This window comes from Ascaphus truei, chromosome 10 (assembly GCF_040206685.1).
Source record: "Ascaphus truei isolate aAscTru1 chromosome 10, aAscTru1.hap1, whole genome shotgun sequence".
In the NCBI taxonomy this organism is placed as follows: domain Eukaryota; kingdom Metazoa; phylum Chordata; class Amphibia; order Anura; family Ascaphidae; genus Ascaphus; species Ascaphus truei.
Genome location: NC_134492.1, coordinates 5,707,773 through 5,732,571, shown reverse-complemented (window position 1 = coordinate 5,732,571; position 24,799 = coordinate 5,707,773). Strand labels below are relative to the sequence as shown.

At 40.6% G+C, this 24,799-nt stretch overlaps 1 protein-coding gene and 1 long non-coding RNA gene across 3 annotated transcripts; one reads left to right on the top strand and one right to left on the bottom strand.

The window, feature by feature from the left end:
- Positions 1-6,121: 6,121 nt before the first annotated feature.
- On the top strand, positions 6,122-24,594 carry LOC142503464 (vitellogenin-A2-like). The gene is made up of 35 exons (XM_075615658.1): positions 6,122-6,161; positions 6,547-6,567; positions 6,672-6,823; positions 7,800-8,051; positions 8,256-8,417; positions 8,508-8,656; positions 9,387-9,537; positions 10,604-10,761; positions 11,175-11,340; positions 11,707-11,832; positions 12,507-12,725; positions 12,932-13,155; positions 13,660-13,757; positions 14,068-14,192; positions 14,722-14,823; positions 14,906-15,025; positions 15,118-15,307; positions 15,398-15,491; positions 15,737-15,922; positions 16,248-16,395; positions 17,204-17,429; positions 17,531-17,703; positions 17,803-18,360; positions 18,726-18,776; positions 19,392-19,478; positions 19,572-19,784; positions 19,895-20,037; positions 20,351-20,489; positions 20,665-20,800; positions 20,909-21,095; positions 21,945-22,039; positions 22,141-22,238; positions 22,799-22,958; positions 23,543-23,704; positions 24,365-24,594. The coding sequence occupies exons 1-35, from the start codon at positions 6,122-6,124 to the stop codon at positions 24,478-24,480; spliced, it is 5,427 nt and encodes a 1,808-aa protein (XP_075471773.1). The 3' UTR covers positions 24,481-24,594.
- On the bottom strand, positions 12,119-18,585 carry LOC142503465 (uncharacterized). 2 transcript variants are annotated; one of them, XR_012804026.1, is made up of 5 exons: positions 17,855-18,585; positions 16,236-16,420; positions 15,780-15,848; positions 14,867-14,982; positions 12,119-12,238 (listed from the first exon to the last, which is right to left on the bottom strand). It is a non-coding gene; the product is annotated as an uncharacterized LOC142503465 (long non-coding RNA). The 2 variants fall into 2 exon arrangements; XR_012804025.1 differs by lacking the exon at positions 15,780-15,848 and having other exon boundaries at positions 17,855-18,578.
- Positions 24,595-24,799: the final 205 nt, after the last annotated feature.

Genomic DNA, 24,799 nt, shown 5'->3' with positions numbered 1-24,799 from the left:
CATGCACGGCTAAGGCCATGCGCATGCGCAGTGGCTGAGAGATGCTGCGGCCATGTTAGATGGCTCCGCAAGAGCCACATGGGGACTACAGGTCCCAGCATGCTCTAGGGGCGTACCACACGTGCTGCAGGACAGCCAATAGGGTTGTAGTATCCCCGGCAAGAAAAGGGATACTTTTGGTGCGCTAGGCAGACCACGGCAATCATAGCAGGGACAGCAAGGGGTAAGGTAGTGTCGAGGTGCAAGTGGCTCCCTGACTAGGCCAGGTATCTCCCTTAGGTCCCAGCTAGGCCCCGATCACAAATAGCTTGTGGTGCTATAGGGTCAGGTTATTGCACCGGTGACGGACACCACTCGGTGAGCTGCGGTCTGGGACCAGACCACAGGCAACCATAGACATTTAAAGGGACACACTCCAACTGGAGCTCCCTCAAGAGGCGGACGCCTGCGGGAGAGGACCGGACAGACCGCGCCGTGGGCTCACTTTGTGGTCCGACGGATCAACTCCCTACAGGCCTACGACCAGAATGGTATCAAAGTGCACCAACAGCCATACACAGTGGGTAGCGCTACTCCACACAAACACTATTTGGGTGGGCCTGACTCTGTGAACACCAGGGTGGTTAGGTCCCCAGGGCACATCAGTACTTTGGTGGTTTCACCGGGGTGGTGTGGGCATAACATTGTAGGACCTTGTTTGATATTGGTTGTACTGGGAGTACTGCTATATAGTATTAAGTTTATGTGTGTCAGTAAAGATAAGTTTGTTATCTTTGTATCATCATGCTAAAGGATATTCTTTTGCAACTATTGTCTACTATATTTGAAGAGACATACAGATGTGTGTTTACTCAGGAATAGCTGTGTGATATACTTTCTGTATTACCAAGCTGCAGATAGGTTCATCAATTATCAGCACCTATCAGAACTAGGCTGGGGCCATGGGGCCTTCGCCTATGCGGAGGAGTGCGCGGCCGTGACGTCACTCGCTTGAAGTGGGTGTGTTCTTCAGCCATGGTACGCACGCCATCCGTGGGCGTGCCTAGGGATGTGCCAGTGATGTCACGATCTGCATGTATGAAGGGGAAAGGAACAGGGCTCCACGGAGTTCTGAACAAACTAATTTATTGCCAACAAGATACTGTAACTTGACGTTTCGGCCACACTTGGCCTTTCTCAAAGGCAGAATATGCCGAAGTGTGGCCGAAACGTCAAGTTATCTTGTTGGCAATAAATGAGTTTGTTTAGAAATCCGTGGAGCCCTGATCCTTTACCCTTCATTATACCTGTGTATAGTGACACCCCGTGTACAGTAACACCCTGTTCCTTTACCCTTCATTATACTTTGGATTATCACAGAGAGTCCTGAACCAGCAGCCCCGGTATTTGTATCCCGTATTCATCTTTTTGACAGTGTGCAGCATTTTCCCTTTATTTACGATCAGCATTTAGCCAGTTAAGTTGGGATCGGGGATTTCATGTACATTCACTATTACTAGTGTTTGCTATTAGCCGTGTTACACCTTACCATCACCCTCGCATTGTAATCGTTTTTAAAGTTTGAGTGTAAGAAGTATTTGATGTATTAAAACTGTTTTACTTTATTTGTATGTGATCTCGCCAATATCCTATACATCCAGATTCTGTACCCGTTAATAACCAGTCTCATCATTGCTAGTCCTAAGGAATACTGGTTACCTGTACAAAGTGATACCTAAACTGGGACGCATATTATTAGCAAACCAATTGCAATTGGGGTATTTTAGGAGTGCCCCCATTCAAAGGATATTTCTCACTTCCCCATTCCCCATTTCCCATGAGTTGTGTCTACTTTGATTGTAGCCAGATCTGAAGTTAACCCCAACATTTTCGGGAGCCATTGTGAGCAGAAATCCATAAGTTGATATAGTGTCACAGACTCCGGTATCCCAATAATTCTTATATTGCTCCTCCTGGATCTATTTTCAAGATCATCTGCCTTTTCCTCCAAGCTAGATTTTTCTTTTTTAGTTCCTGGACTTGTGACTGAGTTTCTCCCAGATCATCTTGCAAATCTCCCACTCTAGTCTCCACCTCCCCCAATCTTACATTTTTCAAGGAGAGTTCCTCTTTAAAATCTTCAAGGGATTTTTGCAGGGAGTCAAACCTCTTATTTAATGCAGGCAATAGCTCTGTTGCAAGTGCTTTGGCCATATCAGCATATTCTGACTCTTTAAGGGCTGTATCCTGTTGTGTTTCCTCTATCTCTCCCTGCTGCCTTGTAACGTTTTCCACAGGGGCCATTTTAGGAGAATCTGTTTTCTTCTCGCTCTTCTCGCTCTCTTCTGCTTAGCTGCTCCAGCCGACCTGCTTCCCAGATAGCTGGCCATGGTGCTCCAGGGTCTGCACTGTAGATCACTTTGGGTTTTTTTCTTCTTTCTTGATTTTTTCCAGCGCGAGTTTCCTTAGCAGAGCGAGGCTCACTGGAGCTCAGTCGCCTGCGACTATTCTCACGCGTGCCATACCAGGAAGTCCAGTTAAACTTCCTAAAGGTGGGAATTAAACAACAAGTTTACAAGTCTTTAAACCAGAAGTGGATAAATAACAAGTGAACATAGAAATATCAGAATTTACAGACACTGAAATCAAGAATCATCTTGAGTTGCGACCTGGTAATGGCCTGAGGTTCCCACTATTGGTCTCTGAGGTCCTTGAGGCCAGTCCTGTTTCATTTTGATCTTTTTTCCAGTCGCAGCAGCACCCAGTCTGGGGTTACCTTGGGAAGGACATCAGAGATATGTTATTCCATCTACGTTCGCTGTGCGGCTCTTGTCTGTAGGGCAGAGTAGTCGTCCTCTGGGCCCGCAAAGTAGTCTTGTGCTGCTTGTGGTGTATAGGAAGTCTTAGTTGCCTCTTTGCAGAATACTTTTAATTGTGCTGGGTAAATGAGGGCAAACTTTATGCGCTTTTTTGCCATCTCCGAGCAAATTTGTTGAAAGCCTTGTGTTTTCTTTAACAGATCAATGGAGACATCTTGAAAAATCGGGATTTTGTTGTTGTCCAAGGTCATTTCTTGCAGCTGTCTAAGGGCTTTTTAATACGTCATCCTTGTCTTTGGAAGTCCAGAACATTTGCTATTACCAGTCTCCACTTAAGTTTGTCTGCCTCTGCTTTTTGCAGGCTACAATCTTGAGAGGTATATGGGACATGTCCATGTAGAGCAGAAATGGGAGATCACAGGACACGAAACTGATCAGATCTTTTGCTTGTATTGATTCTGGATCTTCTACACTTCCTTGTTCAGGTTGTGTGCATGTTGATCTCCATGTCTACTTGGTCTAATAATTGTGTCCACCACAATAATAATGATGATAATATATATATATATTTTAAGGCAAAAAATACGTTCTCAGATCGCTATTTGTTACAGCTTCTATTGAGTTTTTATGTTTGGCAAGCAGTTGCTTTAGCAGGGCTTGGCCATTGGCTGGGGAGAAAATGTACTAAATCCCACAGTATTCAAAAGATCCCTAGCCTCAGCATTGTCTGGGTCATAAACCAACACGCTAAGGTTCCCAAGCACCACAGAGCCAAGGAACTCCATTACTATGGGAGTGACCACATCTAGCAGCTGAGTCACAAAATCCCCCCTTCATTGCCCAGGCAGCCTATACACTATGGTGAAATACAAAGATTGATTGTCATGCATGGCACAGCGAACGGTCATATACTCTAAAGACTTGACCCTGGGACGGGGGTGGGAGATGCAGATTATATTGAAATATAAGATACCCCTCCCCCTCCCTAGGAACATGCAACATAGAGTACCTGTAAGAACTAGGTCACCCAAAGGAATGTCAATCCCAGCAGTTAAAAATACAACAAGAGATTCTCCACTGATCTTCCAAAGATTATTAAATGTATTGCACAAGCATCAACGTTTCGGTCTGCTTGAAAACCTTTGTCAAGGGTTCGCAAGTGAACGGAAACGTTGGTGCTTGTGCAAAACATTTGATCATCTTTGGAAGATCAATGGAGTGTCTCTTTTTCTATTTTTGATCTGCCTGTGGTCCCGCATCCAGCGTGCCGTTGTTGCTGTGCGCCCGTGGCGCATTGTTACCTGGTATTGTGAGTTATTTTGGACTATTAATCCCAGCAGTTAGCCAGGTCTCTGTGATAAATACTACATGTTATTGACCCAAGCCAATCACCTGACGCACCAGTAGGATGACTGACCAAGCATTTTTAAGCATTATATCCGGAGGGCTCCTCTAGTTTTTTCACAGCTGTTATCTGGACGCCGGTTCCCAGCTGGAGGGGGATTGATGTCAGGACCCCAGGCTGCTGGGTCTTAGTTTCCGACAACCTCCGCCTGGGGTACCGACAAGGGCAATGGATGGTCTCAATCTTCTGAATGAGGACAGGGGATGGAGACATCTCTCCCCCCTCGACCCAAATGCCCGCTTCCCAGCAGCGCACCTCGACCCCCACACACTCCCCATACCGGGAGCTGAGCAGAGGGAGGCATGCAGCCAGGTCAGCCACAAAATACCACATACCACACACTGGCCACAGGACCCTTACACACACACCCTGGGGCAACAACACTCACAGTTCTCTTCAAAACAGACACGACAGATAAGAAACCAGGCAATAGTCCTGGATACGTATATCAGGCAATACCTGGGTGCCCTTGCCTTGGACCATTCATCCCAAGCAAGCAATGTCTACAGGCAGCACCCTAGTCTTGTTTTGTGGTTGTTTGCAGAAGGCTTTGAGTGCTTGCATGGATAAAGTAGTCATGGCGGGAAGATAGGATGAGTGTGAGTGGATGACAAGTTTTGGGTGAGACTGCAGTAGGGGAGGGGGAGGGGGAGGAAGGATGGGGTTTAAATGGTTCAGCTACAAGTGTAGAACACGAGCTCATCGAAAGCTGTCCATTTATATGAATTTTCAGATAAAGTCGCTGGAAGATCCAGACAGATGTCCACCTCTTGCCTAATTCCTGTATGACTCTATCAGACCCTTATAAACGTTCCATTTCAAATGGGCCCACTATAATGCTGTTCTAATCCCCAAGCACCATCACGTCTTATATATATTTCAATAGAATGTGATATAATTACCATTTAATGTTAAACAAAATCTATAACATAGTGTGATTTGATGTAATGTGATGATAGCACCTGGAACAAGGAATCTGTAGTTTGCTAATGTGGACAAAGCAGAGTACAGTATAATGATGCTTGTTACCTTTACGTGCTCCTAGCTCTTCAGTCTAATAACAATGAAAACGGTGCAGAGCATCGCCATGCCTCAAATGGTGATTAGGTGATGCACATTTACCTGGAAAGTGGAGACCAAGAGCTGCAATTAACTGGCAAGAACAAAAGTTATTATTGACATCTTATAGTACACCAAATATGTCTCAAATATCTGTACATATATTCTTTTATCAATGAATTTCAAGTATCTAAGATTTTTTTCAGTGTTGTAAATGAAATATCAAATCAAAAGTGAATGTGTCTCCAGACGAGAGAGTAAGAATAACTCAATGTTTTTACACTAGGTTTTCTGTGTACATGTACATTTATTACACATTTGAGTTTGTATTGTAAGGAGGGTGTAAGCTACTATTAAAGTATGGATAATACAGCTCGTCATGGTGAAGAAAATAATGTGAATTGGGGATAAAATTGTGTGTCCTTCATGTTGGTCTTTGTTTGATGATTCTAAATAGTTATTTTTGACTACATAAGATCAGATGTCCAGTGTCTGGTCACAGTGACCTGGACAAAGTTAATGTAACCTGTAACTTATCTAAAACCAATACACAATGATAAAACAATATCAAATACAAAATATAGCTAAACATGCAATATATTTTGCTACTTGTGTAATTAGTTGCGTTATATACATATTGTTGAAATATATCAGCGAGGTTGAAAAAACGTGACCCAGAAATCCCTTGGGCAGATTTCTCAAATGTAAACGTAATATGGTGAACGTGTAAGAGGTTTGTTTGAACGACCTGATAAAGAAATACAAAGTCGCCAAATGGGCTTATCCTAAAAGTCACGTGTCCCAGATCTCTGTGCTATAAATGCCGCAGTGGGTTCTTGGATCTCTATTCGCCATCACCATGAGGGGAATCATTCTGGGACTTCTGCTCACCCTTGTGGGTAAGTATTGCAGTATTTCTACCTTTTGTCTTTATCCAAATATGGGCTCTGCAGATGGAATTATTGGGATCTATGTATCAAGGCAAAAGTGGGGCAATTCGGCACCATATCCATTAAAGAACAAAATCCCACTGAAATCAACATGATTTTTGCTACATTTGGTGCAGTTTTATTTTGCCCCAGAATAGCCCCAATTTAGACTTCATGCATACCCCAATTGACACATTAGGGATATATAAAGACTGCAGCACGCCCCCACTGCATTATACATGCATATTTTCAGGCTGAGAGATACTTTGTAGTATGACTAAAATATCATAGTTTTCAAACTGTCCCAGAGTTTTTCATTTCAGTAAATTTCTGCTGTTTCTCATTTCTCTTACAGGCTCGGAAAAATCCCACGTTGGTAGGTCTTGTATATTATTTATTGCTGTTGTTCTGTACCATGCTGCACATACATGTCATGTTCTGCGGGCTGCTCGTGTGAAACGCGTCTCATATGTATTGCAGAGCCTTTTTTCAGTGAGAGCAAGACGACTGTGTATAACTATGAGGCGGTTATTCGGAGTGGACTTCCCGAAAATGGCTTAGCCCAGGCCGGTATTAAACTGAACTGCAAGGTGGAGATCAGTGGCTTTGCACAGAAGTCTTACCTTCTCAAGGTAAGGGAAACCATTCTCCTATATAGGAAATAAGTTCTGAATATACATTGTTCTGTTTATGTAAGTAATCCTTCGTGGGCACATTTAGCAGGGTTTTACTAAACTCTCCCAGCTGTAAAACTGGGGCAATCCTAGTGCAATCAGCACCATATTTATGAAGAAAAGTAATCTCGAAAGCTATTAGAGTTTTCCCTTGATAAATCTGCGGAGATTCTTTTGAACACAATTTTGCCCGAGTGTTGCTGCTGGAAGACTTTAGTAATTAACCCCAATAATGCCAAAGTGTTCATGTACAGAAGTACAAATGGGGGTTCAGTAAAGTGACAGTAATTATTATATCACTGTCTATTGAAACCCAGTACACCCCACTAAACCCCACTTAGTTCAAGTCCAATGCTCACTGCACATAACTGTATGATAACAATAGAGACTGTGCTGCCCTAACAGAACTATAGTAACACACTTACTGGAAACACTACATTTTAACATTCACTCATTCAAATAATCATATTTGCTGCCAGAAAAGTCAGCAACACTTCTCAATGTATTACAGATCTCCTGGCAGGAAAGGTAATCCTGCAGCTAGCTGCCCCTGACACGTTTCATGTCATTGATTTACAATTACTAATAGTATTTTAGCTAATAGAAATCTCCCTGATAACATTATAAAGGCAGTAAAAATAATACAGCTGTGATATAAATATTGTATTGCTCATTGTCTGTCATCAATTAAAACATTGATCCAAGCTACGTAATGTTTGGGAATTTGCACTGGGGTTTAAATTGTTAATTTATTTAAGCGTTAATTGAAAAATGTTAATTTTTAAATTGCCAAATGTCTCCAACATAATAATTACACATTTTTGCAAACTGGAAAAGTTTGAGGGTTCCTGAAAATGAGTACTTATGAATTCAGTGGAATTTGACTGCTCTTTCAGAGCTTTACAATATAAGTTTCTCTGCTCTTTTTTGTTAGATTCAATCTCCAGAATTTAAGGAGTACAATGGCGTGTGGCCCAAAGATCCCTTCACTCGATCCTCTAAGCTAACCCAGGTTATTGCAGAACAGCTCACAAAACCTATCAGGTTCGAATACAGCCATGGACGGGTTGGATCCATCTTCGCCTCAGAGGAAGTTTCAGACACTGTGGTCAATATTTACAGAGGAATCCTGACCATGATTCAAATGACAGCCAAGACGTCACAAAATGCGTATGACTTGCAAGAGGTTAGTTTGACCTTTTAAACACTTTATTTGGTAAAGGTACATTATTCATCATGTGATGCCTGTGCTGCTGGAGGCCTTTTTGTTGACTCCTCTAACAGTAAATGTGACACATCATAATTACACTCATTGGTTTCTGTTATTGTTTTTATGTACAGCCTCCATTATTCTGCCTGCCTTACTAACGGCATTTTGTTTGTGCTACAGACTGGAGTTGGTGGAGTCTGCCACACAAGATATGTGATCCAGGAAGATAAAAGAGATGACCGAATCACTATTATCAAATCCAGAGACCTTAATAACTGCGAAGATAAAGTAGCTAAGAATATCGGCATGGCTTACTTGGAAACTTGTCCATCTTGTCAACAGGTACACACTTTGTTTTACAGAGCTTTGTTAGATGCAAAATAAGTCTTAAATTCCCCTTTACAATTAACATTTCTTTCTTTTTGCATTCAGATGGGGAAGAACTTACGTGGAACGGCTACATATACATACAAGATGAAGAGAAAGAGTCAGGGTGCACTCATCATGGAAGTTACAGCCCGGGAGGTGTATCAATTCTCTCCATTCTTTGAACTTCAGGGCGCTGCTGTTATGGAAGCAAGGTGGGTGTCTCTAAGGCTGAGCGAAAGCCTCCAACCTCCCAGAAGGCTCTTTAACACTGAACATTAAGAGCGGGCTGCTTCTTAGGTTCATTTAACCAGTCTTTAACAATGAAATCATTTGAAGTCTGACTAAACTAAACTAAAGTACGTTTTCTTCCCACGGATGTCGCTCACACCTTGTGAACGTTGGCGCGGCTATCAGCATTTCAGTGTAATATTGCCTTATTATTATTAAAACACTACACATAGATGGCAATGCATTTATAGCACAAGTTAGTCTCATCGCGAGAGAGCGCCAGAGTGACAGGAAATGCGTTTGTATTGCAAGTATTATAAGGTCCCTGATTCAATACGGTGAGAAGTGAGTAACACACAGTTAATGATGGAGTATCTTCCATTCACTTGAATTTTAAGTTAATGAATCGCTGAGTATTACTCTGATTTGTATTTGTGGAATAGGGGCCTAAGTAACTAGGGATTTATAATGAAGAGTCAGAATGTTAATGCCAGTCTCTTATTCTATATATATATATATATGTATATATATACAGTATATATATATATATTCGCAAAGTGATGCATACCGCATCATTCTGTGCCTTGTGCCTGCAGCATTGCCAGACATTGCTAAGTAATCCCCTTCCATGTTATTAACACTTTCAGTGCCACATGTGGATTAATATAGATGTGAACATTTTATCCTATGCTATGTTCTCTTTCTATCGCTTAGACAACAACTTACCTGGTCAGGAACCAAAAACAACCAGTTGAACGCTCCTCAGACTCAGATGCAGAACCGCGGAGGCCTCCATTATCACTTTGCATCGGAGATGCTCCAGATGCCAATCAATTTAATAAGGACCAAGAGTCCCGAGGCACAGGTACATAATGCAGCTGGCATTTACTGAGTAGGAATACACTGGTACCACAGTCTTCTCAGGAACACAGACACAAAACATTATTGGAACAATGTAATGATTGCAGTGATTGCCCTCACGGCCTGTTTCCTATAGTCTCTAAGCGCCACAAAGTATCAATAGAAAAACTATTATAGGGAAGAAGAATCTCCTGATGGTTATCACTAAGTTGTAAACCAAAGAAAAAACAGTACACAGTAGCAGAATAATAACGGTCTCTATTATTTTTGGTCAAGTGAGAATGAGTATTGAGAGACAGAAGTGAATGTGCAGTATACATTGCAGTATACAGTGTAGTACATAGAGCAGCATACAGTGCAGTACATAGTGCAGTATACAGTGCATCATACAGTGCAGCATACAGTGCAGTACACAGTGCAGCATACAGTGCAGTACATAGTGCAGTATACAGTGCAGTACATAGTGCAGTACATAGTGCAGTATATAGTGCAGTACACAGTGCAGTATACAGTGCAGTACACAGTGAAGTACACAGTGCAGTACATAGTGCAGTACATAGTGCAGTACATAGTGCAGTACATAGTGCAGTACATAGTGCAGTACATAGTGCAGTACATAGTGCAGTACATAGTGCAGTATATAGTGCAGCATACAGTGCAGTATACAGTGCAGTACATAGTGCAGTATACAGTGCAGTACATAGTGCAGTATACAGTGCAGTACACAGTGCAGGATGTACAGTAGTGCAATACATAGTGCAGGATTTGGTGCAGTATATAGTGCAATACATAGTGCAGGATGTGAAGTATAAAGTGCAGTATATAGTGCAGTACTGTACATAGTGCAGCACACAGTGCAGGATATAGTGCTGGATACAGTGCAGTATATAGTGCAGAATGTTCATTGTTATACTCCCATTAAGAGTTGATACTGTATTTACTGGGACTTATTGAATAAAATGCCACACCAAAATCTTTCTGCTTATGCTAAATGATACTTGTGAGTTTAATGCATATTTCCTACTGACGTGTACACGTGTTATTGTCTTTATATTTATTACCCGTGTTAGGTGGTAGAAACTCTGCAGCATTTGGTACAGAATAACCAGCAGCAAGTACATGCGGACGCTCCAGCCAAATTCCTGCAACTTACTCAGCTTCTGCGCACATTAGACTATGAGAACCTGCAGGCGGTTTGGAAGCAGTTTTCTGACCGACCTCAGCACAGGTAATAATTATTACTAATTAAAATCTACAATATGCTTTTCTATATTTTGTGGCATCTTTCATCTAAAGTCCTGGAGATTCTCTTCTTCTTCGTCTCACCCGCACCGAGACAGAGATGCTAAAAGCAATCATTATAATAAGTATATAGTGACTTTTAATACCTTTTCCATTTGTATTTGAAGTATTTATGGTTATACACTCCTCATGTTTTCAATCTCTTTGTTAAATTATTATATATCAACCACTTGTATACGTTGTCTGCACCCTTAAATTGTTAATGGCATCTGCATGAGCAGGGTTTGTAGAATTATAATAAATGCCCTAATAACGGTACCCTAAATATAACGTCTGTTCTTTCTGATGTAGCTCTGCAATAGATCATCTTTCATGATATTATCTCTTATGTTGATCCAGGCGCTGGCTACTGAATGCTATCCCTGTAATTGGAACATCTGAGGCCCTGAAGTTTATCAAGCAGAATCTTCACACCCAGGAATTTACCTCTCGAGAAGCGGCCATGGCTATTACACTCGCACTGCAGTTTACTAGAGCCACTCAGCATACATTTCAAATCGCTTCCGTACGTTTCATCAGCGAATCTCTTGGGAACTCTGACTAGGCCGCACTTATTTTTGAGGCTGAAACTTTAGCACAGAACTCATTTCTGGCACTGAGGCGGTGTCATTTATACAACTGATACATTGAGACACAATAGGTTTTTCTTATCCTTGTGAAGCCACAAATAATGATATAAATCATGTATAAAGATAACTAATGTATACTGTAACTATTAATAATAATAATGAAAACTCTTGAAATAATGAATTGAGACATAACAAACATGCTGCTTGATACGTCCCAATCCCAGATCTGCCTGAGATTTGAATGGAAGATCCCACATTTGCAGGGCAGATCTCACTAAGTTATCGCTCCTATTCTTTTGTAGGATTTAATAACAGATCCAAAAATACAGAAATCTCCTTTGCTGTACAAAGCTTCAGTCCTTTCATATGGGTCCATGGTGAACAAATACTGTGCATCTTCATCTAGATGTCCAGAGTCCGCTTTGGAGGTAAGTGTATTCTCTCTATATAGAAATATCGGGGTCTATATATAAAGGCAAAACGTGTGCATCTGTAGGGTAGAAAGTGCATTACTGGACATATTGACAAATGTATTTTGTTTTCAATGGAATTGATTTATTTGACACATATTTGCCAATTAACTCCACGTCTAAAAAGGAGTAGTAATGCAGAGTATTCTTCATTCAGATCTTATTCTACTAAACCAAACTTGCTAACAGATCAGCAAAAGCCAGCTGAATAATTGTGACACTGGATACATTTGGTGTAGTTTATTTAGCCCAGAATTGCCCCAAGGAACATGGTATCCAACGTGAACATTATTTTCAGGGAGATCCGGTAGGAAAATGTGTGAGATCTCTGCATCTTCCATTGTCTTGCACTGGGCTGAAGGATCTGTGTTCAGGGAGAAAGTAGAATAATGATATATTCTTTAGTGCATTATGGAGACGTCTCCCCATAAATAGGGAGCGATGGTCAGTATGCCATGGAAATGGTGAAACAAAGCCGCCATAAGCTTTGCTTTAATAATGTTTTCATACAATATGTGGCTAATGGGTCAATTTTACAAATCCCATTTGTTGCGGGAGGGATCTGGGGTTCCCCGTTTGCTCTGTAGGATGATGTTGCCATGATTATTACAGTGCTACATGTTCTGTTTTAGCCCCTTCATAATTTAGCTGCTGAAGCTGCCAACAAGGCCCATGAGGAGGATATCTCTCTAGCACTGAAGGCTCTGGGGAATGCCGGGCAGCCTGCAAGTATCAAGCGTATCCAGAAATTCCTGCCAGGGTTTTCCTCCAGCGCCTCCCAACTCCCGGTCAGAATTCAGACTGATGCTGTGATGGCCCTCAGGAATATCGCCAAGGAAGACCCACGCAAAGTAAGTCAGACACTAACACTGACTGTTTGTTTCCATTAATAAAGTTTTATTTGTTCAGGCACACATACCATGTGCATCTCAATGTGCAAGATCGTTAATTATGACTATAACTGGCTAGGCCTGAAACTACATCTCATTCACAGGAATGGCTATTTATTTATATGTTATCAGGTTAAGTTTGTGAAATACTGTTTTCTTGCTTTCAGGTGCAGGACATCCTGCTGCAGGTCTACATGGACCGCAATGTCCGCACTGAGGTTCGGATAATAGCATGTGTGGCTTTGTTTGAGACCAAACCAGGTATGGCATTGGTAGCAACCATTGCTAATGTGGCACTAAAGGAGAGCAAAGTGAACTTACAGCTTGCAAGCTTCACATACTCCCACATGAAGGCCTTATCCAGAAGCAGAGTGCCTCAGCTCGAGCAGCTGTAAGTATGCAACACAGAGAGCTTCTACTCCCAAACAAATCTTCCTAGTCTGGTTCATCATTGTGTTTGCTTAGTATTTCCTTTATTATACTACATACAGTACCATTTCTATACAGCAAAGTAATAATTCCAGTAACCCCTTTGCTCTCAGAGCAACTTGCAACTAATCGTATTAGCGTTGCAATTCATAGCTGGCGCCTCTAGCAGGAAGAGGGTAAGAAAGCTAAGATACACGTAACATGGTTTTCTGCATGCGCAGATCACATTTAAACTCAGTATGATGTTGTCACAATTGGAACAGGGTGTGTGGTAAGTGTATAACTCCTGGGATGTTTTGCGTCTCGGTTGCACACATGTTGAACAATAATTTGTATTGTAAGTGACTTCGGCCTAACAGCACAAACACAAAGTGTCACAGTCCCGCGAGGCTCGGTCATTAACAGGGTTCATTATTCTTCATCATTTTTAGTCATACATTAATTATAATATCCTCCTCACTCCTAGGGCTGCTGCATGCAACATCGCTCTTAAGATTTTGAATCCAGCCCTTGACAGACTGGGATACCGGTACAGCAAAGCTATCCGTCTAGATACTTTCAAATGTAAGTGGTACAAACGTGGCCAGTTAGACTTCCAGTTTCAACCCCTTCATTCCCATCACCAGGCGCTGGTGCAGGGATTGTTTCTTCCACTTCAAAGATCACCGTCTTTAACTCTAAGCCATTCCTTCCCTAAACGGTAAAGAGATACAGCACATTGCTGGGCCCATTCTGTAGCCGTCGTGTGTAAGTGCTATTTCCTATTATAAAACTGTGCTCCATTCTTGAAGCCCCCCTTGTTTTTCGAATCACTGCCTATAACTGAATATGCAGCAGCTGAGAAGACAGAACATTTCTTGTTTTGCCTCCATAGATTCTTTAATGTCTGGCGCTGCAGCAAAAGTCTTCATTGTGAACAGTGCAAACACCTTGTTCCCAGTGTTCATACTCACTAAACTCCGTGCATACGTGGGCGGTGTACAAACTGACATCGTAGAGGTAAATATTTGGGCACAATTATTGGACACGGTGCTTTTTAAAATGTGGCAGCACAATTGCTGAATAGTTACAATTAAAGAGAATAATGAAGGTAGTTAGCTGGATATTTTGCCTGTATAAATAAAATGCAGTTATTTTCCATGCACTGCTTGGTTCTGGCCTCTTATTTAAATACACAGTAGGAGAGTTTTATACAGATTTTCACATTATATCCAAGAACACAAATTGAGAGGAAGGTATAGCTAATGGAGGGAGAGTTAGCGAGTATTTTTAAATTGCAGGTGACTTTTGTTTTCTTTACAAGAATGAAGGAGTTGTTGATGAAAGGATGCTCATTCTGCATTCAGTCATTATTAGCACAATATCACAGAAGTTTGCCCCAGAAAGCCCAGTTAAATGGAAGAAACAATATGACATAGGCTTTAGTAAATGAACCGCTTTAATCTTTGATTATAGTATAGATCAACCCTCACATTAAATTATACTCCATGTTCTAAATGTGTAATGGTATTTTTGTGTCTTCTTAAAGTTTGGCATTAGAGCAGAAGGATTAGAGCAAGCTCTCAGAAAGCAAAACATCCCATTTGCGCAGTACCCAATGCGCAAGAAAATCGCTCAAATGATGAAAACGGTAAGAGTTACCTTTTCTTCTTTTTCACCCACAATATGTTTACCTGTAATGGTGTTAGTGACCCATTTCTTTTCCTCTGCAGTTCCTGGGGTGGAAGGGGCTGCCTTCCCAAGTTCCTGTTTTATCCGTCTACTTCAAGATACTCGGCCAGGAAATGGACTTTAGGGAAATCGACAGAGAAGTTATTCAGAGTGCAGTACGGGTCAGTCAAATCTACCATATACTTTACCTTTTGTATGTTGTCAGCAGTGTCTTTCTTTGTCTTAAGATCCTGTATATCATTGTATTTTACAGGCACTGAATGAACCAGCAGACAGACACACAATGGTAAAGAGTGTGGTGAGCAAACTTCTCAATGGACTTGTAGGACAATGGGTCCAGCCACTGCTGGCTGCAGAAGTTCGACACATTGTTCCCACCACTGTTGGTTTTCCACTGGAGTTCAGTTTATACTCTGCTGCTGTTGCCAATGTTGCCATCAATAGTACGTTACCATTTATGTGATATTTATTTAGATAATTGTTGTTTGCTGTATATACAAGTTTGCCTGATTTCATCTATTCTGTATTTACAGGTGATGTAAAGGTTACTCCTCCTCCATCTTCAGATTTTAGTGTCGCACAACTGCTGGAATCTAATATGCAGCTTCATGCAGATGTGTCCCCGAGGTAACGGAATTCCTAGTTATTGTATCTAACTGAGCTTGTGGTTAAGAAGCCAAGATCTGAATATCGGAGTTTCACGCATGCTTCTTATACATTTGGTCCAATGACCTTACTTTCCTGGCACTAAAGTAACAAACTATATATGCAGTGAGAAGAGGCCGTACTAGCTAGTAAATGATAATGTATGTACAGTGTGTCCTCCCATGTGTATCTGCACTAATCTTTCTGTTTTACCTTTTTGTTTACAGTGTATCAATACACACAATGGCTACAATGGGGATTAACACCCACCTGATTCAGAGTGGAATTGAATTTCACGCTAAAGTGCGCACAAACTTGGCAGCAAAATTCACTGCTCATCTGAATATTAAAGAGAAAAATTTTAAAATAGAGACATCCCCGTGCCAGCAAGAAAATGATCTTCTCGTCATCAGGTATTTTTACTAATCTCTACCGTATCTATGTCAGCTAAGACCCCTCAAGCCAGGGGGTTAATATGCATCTACATGTAACGGCCAAGGGGATGTGACTTTTATTGTTACTGTAATTATAATAACCACAATAATAATTGTTTAGTGTGGATTTATTGTATGTCAAAGGTCGTGTAAGAGATTGAAGCGCTCCATCCCTTAACTCTGATTGTTACTTATATAAAGTGCTGTTAGTCAAAGCCAGAACACATCTTATCAATCATTCCATTTTGTTTCATTCGTTTAATATCCCTAATATGGGAATACAAACATCTACCTCATTCTACAGCACGCAGGTGTTTGCTGTTACAAGAAATGTGGAAGAGTTGGATGCAGCGAAGAAGACTCCGATCTTGCCCAGAGGAAGCGTTCCAAACATTGAGAAGAAACACTTTGAGACAACAGGAAGGACTTCAGCAGAAGCAGCCAGCATGATGGTAACCAATGAGGAAATGGGTAGAGCTAGAATAGAAATATATTTGTTTGTTTTCATGCTCTCACAACAGAAGGGATCCCTCTATTAAATCAACATGCAAGCTTAGATAAATGCCACTATTAATTCTCCTAGATAACATCATTCATAATAAATGATTGTTACATAGCACTGAGAAAGTATCGAGATTTGTACATAGCAGAATTTACAATGAGCCATAGGATGTAATTTTCAGTATTGTAGAGACAGGGACATTACGTGACTTGCTCATGGACACAAAGAGTTGCCAGCTCGCCTCAAATTAGGCATTACATGTTTCTCTGGGCTTATCAAATGGACTGCTGAGTTTTTCAGAATGAGTTTTTTCTGAGATGCGGCACCGATAACGTGTTGTATAACATTGTCTTCTCCACAACAGTTACGTCTATTACAGCTATACCTACATATGACCATGTACCATATAGTCTATATCATACAAAAATACAAATAATGTCATGTCTTATAGCAGCAAACAGAATAGATTTCTTTGAATTGTAGATGCATTCAAATAAAAAAAGTTTAATTAAACTACCAATAAATGATTGGCAAAATGCCCCAACATTTAGTTTGCAAATTGCATTAGCTCTGGCTTTAATCTATACATTTTGAATTTGCACAAATTATACTGTAAAGAACAGATGTAACAAAAGTTATTGTGCTTCATAACGGAATATTCTGCATTTTCAGTGGGTAAAATAATCGTGTTACATCTGTAAGTTGCTTTCACTCTACAATAATGACTGAGCTGTTTTTCTCTTTCTGTTTTACTGTAGGATGTGTCTTCAGAAATGATGTCCAAGAAATATGCCTACTCCGCAGAAGTAACAGATCATCATTCTGCATCTAGCAGTCCTCAGTCTTATCATTATTGTGTTAAATCTTCTAACTTTGGTTTCCAAGTTTGTTTTGAAAGAAAATCCCAAAGTGCTGCATTCCTCAGACATTCCTATTTCTATCGAGCAGTAGGAGAACATGAGGCCAAGATAGTTATAAAACCAGGTACAGTAGCTCTCAATAGTCATGGTACTGTATGTCTAGTAGTCTGATGTATAAATGTGTAGGAATGCATTGTTTGACCCCTTGTGTATGTATGTTAATAGCTCACACCGATGCAGCAATTGAAAAACTGCAGCTGGAAATAACAACTGGACCTAAAGCAGCTTCAAAAATAATTGCCCTGGTAAAGGTGGAGGAAACCGAAGGTGAACACCTTGAGGACTCTGTGGTTCAAATGAGACTGAAAAAGATTCTTGGCATTGATGATGAAATAATGGTAAGTGTTTCTGAAAGAGCAGTATAGTTGATATGCTTACCAATAAATGTCATTAGAGGACAAGACTTTGATATTTTACCTTTCCTGTGTCTACTACAGGTCAGAAATAGCAGCCTGCGCCAGAAACAAACTAAGAAGCCAAAATACAAACCCCAATACAAACATGGTGATGGTCCAGTTGCAGAAGTTGTAGAGGCCAGGAAGGCCCGATACTCATCTAGCTCTTCTTCATCGAGATCCTCATCATCATCTTCCCCATCATCTTCTTCATCCTCTTCTAAACAGATATCTAGAAACAGAAGACCCTATGACCCAAAGCAGGAAAGATTAAGCGGCAGCCAGCAGCGAAACAGAGATCCCCAGGACCAGGAGAACAAGAAGCACCGGCATCAAAGCAGTAGCAGCAGTAGTAGTAGTAGCAGTAGTAGTAGTAACCACAGTCCACAAAGAAACAATAGACACAGAGATGACAGAATCATCAGTAGCAGCAACAGAAGGAGTGGTAAAATCAGCAACAGAGATCCTGAGAATGAACATCAAAGAAACAAACATGAATATCAGCCTGAGCAGAAACATGGCAAACAGTGGAGCATCAGCAGTGCGGACAGCAGCAGCAGCAGCAGCAGCAGCAGCAGTGACCAGTCTGTCAGGAACAGGGTAAATAAACCTATACTATCCCGCCTATGGGACAACTACATTATACACCTCCAAAGGATTTACACTGTACATTTGTATCCAGCCCACAAAGGAATCCTTCTTATGTGACACATATTCTCTGACAGAGACTCTGACTCATTCAATACATTTCATTATCACACATTGTATTTCATTTGTTGTGAACATTTAGAGTTTAGCTGCTTCTTGCGGTCTGTGGAATATTCATAAAGAATTAAAATTAAAAAGTGCAACTGGGTAATTAGCAGTATATTCATTGCAATTTTTATAAAGGTCTTATATGCAGAATATATGCCATTTGCTTCACTGGTGCTGTACATATCTGTACTGTCTTTCTTTACACACAGAGAGAAAGACATTTCTATGAACTCCGCTTCAATCCCGCAAACAGAGAAAGAGTGAGTTTTTAAGATGTTGTTTTTGGTCAGGATGACTACTGTAGTTTGTGTGTACACTCACAACATACACACAGGGGGGTTATTCCTTAAAGTGCAATAGTGACATTCTGGCGCTACTACACAAACTCCCATTCCAGGCACCCGGAGTTTCTGTGTACTGCCCGATTGAGAGTATCGCATTTTAGTGAGTAACCCTCATAGTGCATAAAATCTATATAGTATAAACATAAATGTAACGGTCCTATTTAATTAAACATTCCCCTTGTTTCAGCGTATTCTCTGGAGAAGAGCATTTTATAATCTCTTCTGTATTACTTACATGTCAAGAATTAAAAGAAATAAATGTATTTAAGAAATAGATGGTTGTTATATTCCCCATGGGAAATAATCATGTGGTTTTCTATTAAATCAATGGGTATAGTATGGGAGATGCCAAAATCACTGATCAAAGTGCAAACATAATGCACAGTATTTCTTAGCGTTCTTTGCTTTTATGAGTCTTCCTCAAAAACATTTGGAGGGGTTTCTCCTTTAGAAGGTCTATGTTAAACCCGCACTGAGTAAGTAATACCGTAATCACAGCGCCTTAAACAATATTATTGGTATTCTTTCCAGTCTACCAAGAAGCGAGCTTCAGGGGTGTATGCTTCCTCCCAAGAGAGCTCGTCCAGCAGTAGCAGTGAATCTGCTTTCAGACACCGGGTGAGTTTCATTACCCCAGGCATTAAACCAGGTATGTCTCATTAATCGGAGGTGGTCCTTGTAAAACACAGTTCTTCTCTTCCTTTTGTTTAGGCAAAATTTATGGGTGACAATAAGCCCCCAATGCTGGTTGTTACTGCTCAGGCCGTAAGAAGTGACAACAAGAAGCAAGGATACCAGATGATCATGTATGCAGACTCTCACACATCTAAGCCTCAGATCCAGGTATATGTGGTGGACATCACAAGAACAAGCAGGTGGAGAGTTTGTGCTGACGCTGTTGTTTCTAGTCCACATGAAGCTCAGGTAAAATCCCAAACCTGTGCAATGAGCATTACCTGTTCCCTGTTACAAATAATTCATTATTGTTTGCATTTGGCGCAATGTAACCTTTCCTCGTCTTTTGACTGATATAGGCAAGCATCAAATGGGGTCAGAATTGCCAACAGTACAAGATAGCTGTGAGGGCGCAAACTGGTCACTTCGGTAATCAGCCCGCAGTGAGGTTGTCTGTAGATTGGCCTAAAATTCCATCAAAACTGAAGTCGGCTGGCAGACTGTAAGTATTCTTCAGGTTGTGATGTTAATATATTTCATTTAATAATATTTAATTGATCCCAATTCTGAGTTTAATTCGGACAAGATTCTTCCTATTTTGTGGCAAACTTCTTCTATTTCCCTCTCATATCATCATCATCATCATCACCTCAATGGAACCAACCCCTTATTTTCAATATTTTCCTCCATGACATTTCCAATGTGTTCAAAAATGTATATAACTGTTAATTTAAATGACTAAAAGCTGTATACTTTTGGTTGCAATGCCACAGTATTCCGTTATTGAAGGTTCGCTTATTGCATCTTGTTTTCAGGGTCTCTCAGTTTGTCCCGGGAGCTGCATATTTGTTAGGATTCTCTGAACATCTCAAGAAGAATCCGTCACATCAGGCAAAGATTATTCTGTCTCTAAGTTCTCCCAGAATCATTGATGCAGTTTTCAAACTACCATCGGTAAGTGCATTTTCTTACGTATCTAAAGATGATCTATATTTACGCACAGTATGAAATGTAATGGAAACATTAAATAATTCCATGGTATTTTTTTATCATTCATCACAATATATTTGTTGTATCACAATGCAATTTTTTTGACTGCATATTTACTAACAAACTGTTGCTATTGCAGCTTACATTGTATTACAGAGCGTTGCGAATCCCAATAGCAATCCCAGCTTGGCAACGCACACCAGATGCAGTCTTGCAAGCACCGACATGGAATGTCTTCTCTGAAGCACCCACAGTGCTCTTGGAAAGCTTGCAAGGTTAGATAAGAGGTTTCAGAGCTTCTGCTTCTCAAAAAAAACATAACTACAGTGTTACTTATTACAATTCCATCATTTTACATGTATATTATGTTTGTTTCTTGCCAGGCGAATGCACAGTTTCCCAAAATCGAATTAAAACCTTCAATGGAGTAGAATTTTCTTACATTATGCCTAAAAACTGCTACCATATCATAGCCCAGGACTGCAGCTCTGAGTTGAAATTTCTGGTCATGATGAGGAACTCTGAGAAGTTTCCTAATCATAAGGACGTTAATGTGAAACTTGGCAGTTAGTAAGTATTGTAACTCAGAATGATTCATTTACATCACACAGACACTATACATTAAGTATTACATAAAGATATGTCGCTTGTAAAAGGCTCAGTGCCTTGTACTCAAGGATTCTGGGAAGTTTCAACTGACCACCAGTTGAAATGTTTCATAACCATTACCAAGACTGTGGTAGAGTATTTTAACTCTCGGATTGTTCCTTGCAAAAAGAACTAGCTATACACTATTATTGTTGAACACGAGCTTCAAAGTTATCACCGGTCCTCTTCTTTGGATAATGAAAAATAAAATTGTTCGGAAATTTGCCTTCCAAACCAGGGGGCTGCCATGGGTTTTCAGAACTGGAAAATGGCTGTTTGTCTAAAATGAAATAGTTTTCTATACAAGCTGATATGCCAGGTGATTTACTGACATGCACAAGATACGAGTCTTTCTCGGGAATACTCCCGCAGAAAAATGTCTAAGCAATATGGCAAACGTCTATTCAAAAAGGCCGTGTTTTCCTCTGAATTCTGCACTCATATTTGGCTCTTTCACTCATGTAAAGGTGATTACTTTCTTCACCCCTGATTTCCTGCAGTGCAAAGCTCTAGCAATCATATTAGTCTGAGAATTGCAGATTCTTTGTAGGTTGAATTTCCAACACGGGGTGAATGCATCAGCAAAGATGTAATCGTTTGTACAGAGCTTTCCAAACGTTACAGACTCCTCCATGTGTACTGTTCAGACCTGTTAGGTTGTTTTTTTAGTCTCTGTACACACTACATTAATTAAGAAGTGTCCTTTTGGTTAATCAAATCTGATTCTATGACTACTAAATACTAATGTATGTTTTATTTGTTCTTCTACAGTGATATTGACATTTATTACGCAGCTGGATCTCTTAAACTGAAGATCAATGGTGAAGAAATAGCCAAGGAAAATCTTCCATATACATCACGTTCAGGTAAAGAACAAGTGGCATTCGGAGTCCAAAGGGTTAACATGAGGGGTAAAAGTAATGTATCAAAATTGCATGAAGAAAATGTATATTTCATTTGTTTGCAGGTTCAGCGATCAAGATTCGTAGAGTGGAGAATGGCTTCTTCTTATCAGCATCAGACCATGGGATTGAGACACTTACCTATGATGGAACCATTTTGAAGGTATTTGTAATTAAATAATAAAGCCAAATATTGACTAAATGGTAAAAAAACTAGAGTGCAACTTAAGTCCATTAAACCGCTAGGACTTAGCACAGTTCTCTGAAGTGTGGACCTGCGGTTCCTAGATTAGGACCCATATTTACAACACAATGCTACTCCATACGTCACCTTCCAGTGCTGGGAGACCCCTTACAGCCCATAAGGGTTAATGCTGGGAGACCCCTTACAGCCCATAAGGGTTAATGCTGGGAGACCCCTTACAGCCCATAAGGGTTAATGCTGGGAGACCCCTTACAGCCCATAAGTGTTAATGCTGGGAGACCCCTTACAGCCCATAAGGGTTAATGCTGGGAGACCCCTTACAGCCCATAAGGGTTAATGCTGGGAGATGCCTTATGATGTAGCACTGCTTAGTAACAAGGCCCCTAGCCCATGTTCTCCCACAGCCGGTGATGTTTGTTGCATAAACTCTTGGACAAGCTACAGGAAAGGGCCGCACAAACCAGAACACAAGACATTTTCCCTTGCAATGTAGCGACGCTTTTCCTGTCCTTATACAGCTGAGAACAGCATTTTGGATGAAAGGAAAGACCTGCGGTGTGTGTGGTCGCAATAACGACGAGAGAGAACAGGAGTACCAGACGCCAGACGGTTATGATGCCAAAGATGAAATGAGCTTTGTTCATTCTTGGCTTCTCCCGGAAGAGTCATGCTCCGGAGGTATTTAATATAGAGCTTGTATACTTTATATAAAGAAATAAATCCCCCATAACTTCTCATCGATATAATTATATTATTATATTATAGATGTATGGTGCTAAAGAATCAACTATTATTACATGAATCCATTATTGCAATGTGATATAAACACTAATAAAGAACCTTGTTATCACAGTATTGCCTTTCCTCATTATCCAAGTCAGAATTTTCTGTAGAAATGCAGAACTACAAGTTATTGTGATCAATAATACACTGGCAGTGGCTGAAAAGACGGACTGCTTGATCTATCTGTATTGTCTGGCTGCTATTTTATGTCTGAATTCCATGCTCTTAGAGATTTATTTCAGTCACTGCATTATAAAATCATAGTCTAAATACTAAATACTTTGAATAATAGTCTTTTGAATGAGTAACAAACAGCTCCAATCGGCATATTGTCCAATGTCCCGATATGAGATACAGGCAAGAAAAGTCCTGATATAAAATGATTATTCAGCCTATGCATGGGGACTCCAGCTCATTCCAATGATTTGGTTTTATTTGCTAATTGTACTATTTCATCAGTAGTGTCTATTTTTTCATAGGTTGCAAACTTCAGCGCACACTTGTGAAGCACAACAAACCTATTGAAAGTGAGGAAGGAGCCTCTAAATGCTTTTCTGTTCAGCCAGTTTTACGCTGTGTCAAAGGTTGTTCTCCAACTGAGACTGTCCCAGTGTCCACTGCTTTCCACTGCCTCCCGTCTGGTGAGTGTCACTGTGCAGTGTGTGAGATCCGGGCAGTATGGGCACACCTCTCATTACACAAAGTCCCAACAAACATTTCGACTAAACAGGATGGAAATGAAGATGTCATAAATACTGCTCATCGTTTTCTCCTGTATCTTTGGCCCCCTTTGTTATGATTTGAAGCCATTTCCCTATGCTGGGGAAGATTTTAGTCCCATTAAGTTGAATAAAGCTGATCTCTTCTATAGCAGTGCGAGGAGGTTGTACGGGACATTAAATAGGGGACTTAGGCCCATTCTTTCTTACAGATGCTCAGCCATAGGGCAGCTTTTAACCCTTCACATGAAGGGAATTACACTGTGTGCATACAGGCCAGAGAAGGAAAGAGGTGGTCCTCACAACTTGCTCCATTAGATTTTCACTGCTTCCAAATATTGGCCCATTTTGCAACGAAAAGCTCTTTAATAGCATTTGTACTTTGGTGTAAGACCCAGAGTCACTTGTCCATGATGTGAAAGAGACACTCTCAGTATCAGATTGTACGGCCTGCAGTGTACACCCGATGACAGGGGCAGGATGTTTTTTATATTGACCTCTCCCAACATGTATTTTCCTTTCCAATGAAGAGCACAAGTCTTTCCCCTAGTAACGATCTTCCTTCCTCACGTGTTCTTACAGACTCTACGATCGATCTGCCTGAGGAGCATATTAAGTTGGATAAGTCGGAAGATTTCTCAGACATGGTGGATGCCCACACAGCCTGCTCATGTGAAACCCTGCCATGTGAAACCTAAAGTAGTCACTTCTGTACATCCTTTTTCAGACAAAAACTTTAATTATCTGTGTACAGAGAATCTGTTAATCCATTATCTTTGATAGAGTATTAGCATATGTTGTAATGAATTTCATTCCCAATAAAATTATGCATTTAAAAATAATTGTACAGCTTTCTTCATTTCGTTATTATTTCTGTGTATGTACATACATTATGTTCAAAGCACAAACAAGTGTCATTTCCTAGCACTTATTTCCAGTGGAAATATTCAGCCTGCTTAGGGTTGCCACATTTACGTTTTTCTAATACGGGACGCGGAAATCCAGTATGAAAGTGTG

Coding starts and splice junctions, on each gene's coding strand:
- LOC142503464 (XM_075615658.1), top strand. CDS start 6,122: ATGAGGGGAATCATTCTGGGACTTCTGCTCACCCTTGTGG. Junction 15,026..15,117: donor TTATTCAGAGTGCAGTACGG/GTCAGTCAAATC, acceptor TGTATTTTACAG/GCACTGAATGAACCAGCAGA. Junction 20,490..20,664: donor CAGTTTTCAAACTACCATCG/GTAAGTGCATTT, acceptor TTGCTATTGCAG/CTTACATTGTATTACAGAGC.